This window comes from Panthera uncia, assembly GCF_023721935.1.
Source record: "Panthera uncia isolate 11264 chromosome A1 unlocalized genomic scaffold, Puncia_PCG_1.0 HiC_scaffold_17, whole genome shotgun sequence".
NCBI classification, from domain to species: domain Eukaryota; kingdom Metazoa; phylum Chordata; class Mammalia; order Carnivora; family Felidae; genus Panthera; species Panthera uncia.
The window spans coordinates 1,952,952-1,958,437 of NW_026057577.1; the positions used below are offsets into that span (position 1 = coordinate 1,952,952).

At 36.7% G+C, this 5,486-nt stretch overlaps 1 protein-coding gene across 1 annotated transcript; it reads right to left on the reverse strand.

Annotated features, from left to right (window-relative positions):
* Positions 1-2,845: 2,845 nt before the first annotated feature.
* On the reverse strand, positions 2,846-3,814 carry LOC125935074 (olfactory receptor 2AJ1-like). The gene has a single exon (XM_049648782.1). The coding sequence runs from the start codon at positions 3,812-3,814 to the stop codon at positions 2,846-2,848; it is 969 nt and encodes a 322-aa protein (XP_049504739.1).
* Between the last annotated feature and the right edge of the window lie 1,672 nt (positions 3,815-5,486).

Sequence of the window (5,486 nt, forward strand, 5' to 3'; positions counted from 1 at the left end):
TTATTCTGTGGTGTTTCACATTGATTGATATTTATATGTTGAACCATCCTTATGTTCAGGAATAACTCTCACTTGATCACGATGTGTAATCTTTTTTTTAAATGTTTTTATTTATTTTTGACAGAGAGAGATACAGAGCATGAGTGGGGGAGGGGCAGAAAAAGAGGGAGAATCTGAAGCAGGCTCCAGGCTCTGAGATGTCAGCACAGAGCCCAACACAGGGCTCAAACTCACGGACTGTGAGATCATGACCTGAGCTGAAGTCGGACACTTAACCGTCTGAGCCATCCAGGCGCCCCACGATGTGTAATCTTCTTAATGTGCTATTGAATTTAGTTTGCTAGAATTTGTGGATATAACATATATCATGTTTTCCATTTTTTTTTTCTTTCCAGAATTCTCATATCTGGCTAGACACTTTATCTATTTTGCTTCTGTATCTGTTCATTATTTTTTCCTACTCCTTTGTTCTTTCTAGGAACTTGGGGCAGAATTCCTTCAGGTCAAAAATTTAGTTTTTACCTGCATTTATACTACTGCTAATTTTACTATATTATGTTTTCATATAAACTAGTATCTTTGTCATAATATGTTCACTTGATTCATTTTAATTTTTGTTATTAATTCATAATGCTGGTATTTTGCCTATATTATATCTTTGGGAAATCTTAACATTTGTGCTTCTGATGGACTATTTATTCCAGTTTTCTGTCTTTCTTTATAGGTGGTTGTAATTATTTTGGCCTTAGAGCTCCTACCCTCAGGAACTCCTGCCACTCTAGTAGTTGCCAATGAAGTAGGATGTAATTCCACGTCACTCTAGAATATACTAGAAGACTTAGCTGACTGTGCCTGTTTGCTTTCATGTGCAAAAATATTAGGAATAACAAGTGAGGGCAACAAAGTTAACTGTGCTTCTTAAAATACAAAGAAAGCATTCTCCTTAAGCATAGGAAATTCTTAAAACCAAAACAATTAACTGCCCCCCCAAAAAATACTCCACAAATTTATGAAAATCTATAATTTATGAAAATATATCTGTATTATAAACTAGAGTAACAAAACTTTGGTTCAGGTGATACCCATTAGAAAGTGAGGAAAATGGCTGCTATGTACTACACTGACTAAAGAAAACCACAACTGCCCTGTTTTTCACTGACCTCACTAAAAGTGTGCATATATTTAATATCACAACTTTTACATACAGGGATTATAGAAGGGAGCCAGAGGCTGATAGTGTTTAATTTTTTAAATTATTTTTAATAATTACAACATTTATTTATTTATTTATTTATTTAATGTAGGTATGTATGTATTTAAAGAGCATAGGGACTAGGGGTGGGGAAAGGGGAAGAAGGAGAGAGAGGGAGAGAAAAAGAGAAAGAGAGAGAGAGAGAGAGAGAGAGAGAGAAAATCTTAAGCAGTTTCCACACTCAGCATGGAGGCCCAATGCAGTGCTAAATTCCACAACCCCAGGATGATGACCTGAGCTGAAATCAACAGTTGGACACTCAACCAACCAAGAGTTATAGCACCCAGGTGCCCCAATAATTGCAACTTTAAAAAAATTTGGGTTTTATTTTTTTTATTATTAAAGTAGCAAAGTCACATATTTTTCTTGAATAAAATTTTAAATTGATTTTATATACTAGAAGAAAGATTTGTCTTGTTTTGTTTTGTTCTTTGTTCTCATCTTTGACCAAAGGCTGCTTTTAACCCTCAGTTACTTCGCATCCAACTTGAAATAAATATGGCACATCTTTGTCACCTATAAAATAAAACCTTAATTACCATGCATAGGAGAAAGCTCTTAGAAAAAGCTTAGTTCACTGGCTTTTGTACTGAGTGTTAAATGAGTTTTCTGGCTTTCAGATGCATGGATGTGTGTAACATAAAACTTTGGGGCCCCTGGATGGCTCAGCTGGTTAATCCTCCAACTTCAGCTCAGGTCACGATCTTGCAGTTTGTAAGTTTGAGCCCCACATCGGGCTCTGTGCTGATAGCTCAGAGCCTGGAGCCTGCATCATATTCCATGATTCCCTCTCTCCCTGACCATCCTCTGCTCATGCTATGTCTCTCAAAAAATAAATAAACATTAAAAACTTTAAAAGCAAAAGACTTTCTTGTTGCCTCCACTGTTCTAACCAATTTACATACATTAATTCTACCCCTCTCATAAATGTTACAAAGTAAGTAATATCATTTTATTCCAATTTCTCAAATTGTCAGGTTCTGCCCTCTTGTTTTGTGCTGTTTGCATTGTAAAATGGATACAAAGTCGAAATACAATGGAAAACTGAAAATTTGTTGAGACCAACATAAAGGAGGCATGTTTATATTTTGTTCCTCATGAAACAAAATGCTGGCTACTGGGTTGCAGGTGTATAAGCTTTTGCCAATCTGATATCTGCTTTGGTAATTCAAGGAAGATTAAATTATTTTAATTCCATAACAGTTGAGCACTGCTGTTAGAAATTATGCTTCCTCATCCAACCCTGAATTTGTGAATTCTGTCACTGTTCCTAGGAGCATCACACACCTTCTTATTCAGAGGTATGTTTAATGAAATGAGTACTTTCATTACTTGGGCATATATGAGAAAGAATGATGCTCTGTGTTATTTAGAAAAGCAGTGTAGTTTCAGGATTTTCTGTTGGAAGAACTGAATCTTTGGGTGGTGTTGTGAGGACATCAATAAGTTATTTTAAGTTTTGTTTTTATTTTCACACAATAAGGGTGTTGGAACAAATGACCTCTCATATATCCATGATTCCCAGGCTGAATTTGTCAAGTCCTAAAGGATCTTAAAGACAATTCAGAGAAATATGCTAACATATGGTTATAATTAGGTGTAGCAAGCTCGGTGGTTTTTCACCTTTTTCAGGAAACATCTACTAATGACTATACTCTTCATAGCTGCTATTACATCCTTGTTTCTCAGGCTATAGATGAGAGGGTTAAGCATAGGGGTAAGAATGGCATTAAACATAAAGAGGGACTGGTTTATTTTGGGGGTCTTAAAGGATCCTGGCCTCATGTAGACTAATACAGCAGGACCAAAGTAGAGGCTGACCACACAGAGATGGGAGAAACATGTGGCCAAGGCCTTGTTCTTGCCTTCAGGGGAATTCATGTGGACAACAGCAAGGAATATACGGATATAGGAAGCCAGGATAAGACTCAGAGGGATGAGGACCACCAGAAAGCTTGAGACCACCACTGAATTTACATAGGCTGAAATGTCCTCACAAGTGAGCTTCAGGAGTGCCATGACCTCACACAAGAAGTGTGGGATCTCTCGAGGATGACAGATGGGTAAGTGCATGACATAGGCTGTATGAACCAGTGAAGTTATTGCCCCTCCGACCCAGGACCCAATGACCATCTGTTTACAAATGGTATGGCTCATCATGACTGAATAACGCAGTGGATTGCAGATGGCAATATAGCGGTCATAGGACATGAGGGTAAGCAGAAGGCACTCAGAAATTCCCAAGGTTAAGCTGAATAAGATCTGGGATCCACAACCAATCTGTGATATGGTTCTTTTCCCTGAGAAGAAATTTGTGGCCATTTTGGGGACAGTAGTTGAGATCAGAGCCACATCAATAAGGGAAAGCTGACTGAGCAGTAAGTACATAGGACAGTGGAGTCGAGAATCCAGCCAGATGAGGAGAATGAGAACAGCATTGCCTATCACAGCCATAAGATAGACCAGAAGAATGAGGAAGATAAGGATCACAAGGTGGCTGAACTCAGGCCAGAGTCCCAAAAGAATAAAATCTGTGGTGACAGTCTTATTGTTTTTCTCCATGGCCAAACATCATCGCTCAGAACACAATGGTAAGAACACTGTTCCATTTGATGTGTTATTGCACATCTGGTCTACTTTTCTTACTCCCAGGTCTCCTCTGAATATGTTCATGCTGAATTCTTTCCTTGTTGTGATCTCTTTAGTATTATTAACTTCTCAATATATAAAGTTTTCATTAACTACCACTCATGAATTATTTAATAAACAATGATTTATACACTGTATCTGCTATTACAAATGGTAATCACTAATCACAAATAAGAATACAAGTACACTTAATGTTCTATCAACTAAAGGCCAATCAATTTGATGAAAATATATCTTGTACATTTCTTAAAGTATTTAATAATTCACCATCTTGAGGTGCTGTGCAGATATAACTTCAACAGAAGATCTATGATCATTTTAGATTTAGAAAAGTCAACATTTTCACTCGTTCATGGGAAACTTCATAGAAAACGAAGAAGATTCTCATAAAAAATGGGAAGAAGAGACCTTGATAGCCTGAGGACAGAAAAACATTTTCAGAACTGAGTGTAGTCTGTGTTTAAATTTTCTCTCCCACATATGGAATTTTCACTTTTGCCCAAGTCCTCCTTGATCTAATCCTAATTCAAGCATTTCTTAGATCAAGTAAACTAGAACAGAACATTTAATCATGAAACCAGTATTTAAGAGGAGAACTCACAAATATAGTTTTTGGTAGTTTCACAGAAGATTTCCTACTCTGCAGGAAGTTTGAATCTGTCATCAAGGTAATTTAAGGGACTAGATTATTATGTAAAAAAGGAGGACACAAGATTATGATGAAGGAGATTGTCAAGGACCATCTTATAAGAAGTGATTTACTTTATTATTTTGTTATTTAAAAATGTTTATATATTTTAAGAGAAAGTGCGTCCATGGGGAAGGGGCAGGGAAAGAGACAGAGAAAGAGAGAGAATCCCAAGCAGGCTACACACAGTGAGTGCAGAGTCCAATACAGGACTCAACCTCACAAAACATGAGATCATGACCTGAGCCAAAATCAAGAGTTTGAATCTTAACTGACTGAGCCAGCCAGGTACGCCAAGAAATTGATTCATTTTAAAAAGTAGTATATCTTGTTTAGAAATGGTTTGACTGGAATTATAAACTGTAGATGCAGAGGTAGTATTGTAGATCAGTAGAAAGCACAGCCTCTAGAGGATCAGTACCAGAATTTGAAGCAGCCTTTACCAAATCACCATATTTACCTGTCTAATGACGTTGGTCTAATTGAATCATCTTTCTGTGTGATATGCAAATTAAAATAATTAATAATCATAGAGGCTCTAGAACATTACCTGGTGAATAGTGTTAAATGTCTTTATTAAGTATAATCTAAGTCTAATTTGCATAAATGGCAAAATATGCCCTAAGGTCCCTAGCAGTCACAGGTATGTACATATGTGCATAGTCAATCAATGATTCCACTATTTCTTGTAGTTTCACCTGTAATTGTAGGTACAATTAAAAATAATGTTGAGAAGTTAAGAAGGCAGAGGAGTAGAGGGATCCCTAAGCTGTCTCATCCATGGAATACAGCTAGATAGTTATCAAAACATTCTGGAGATGAAAGAAATCAATTGGAGAATCTGAAAGTCTAAAATCAACTGGAAGATTGTTTTGACAAAAGGACGGAAATGGAGAT

Coding starts and splice junctions, on each gene's coding strand:
- LOC125935074 (XM_049648782.1), bottom strand. CDS start 3,814: ATGGAGAAAAACAATAAGACTGTCACCACAGATTTTATTCTTTTGGGA.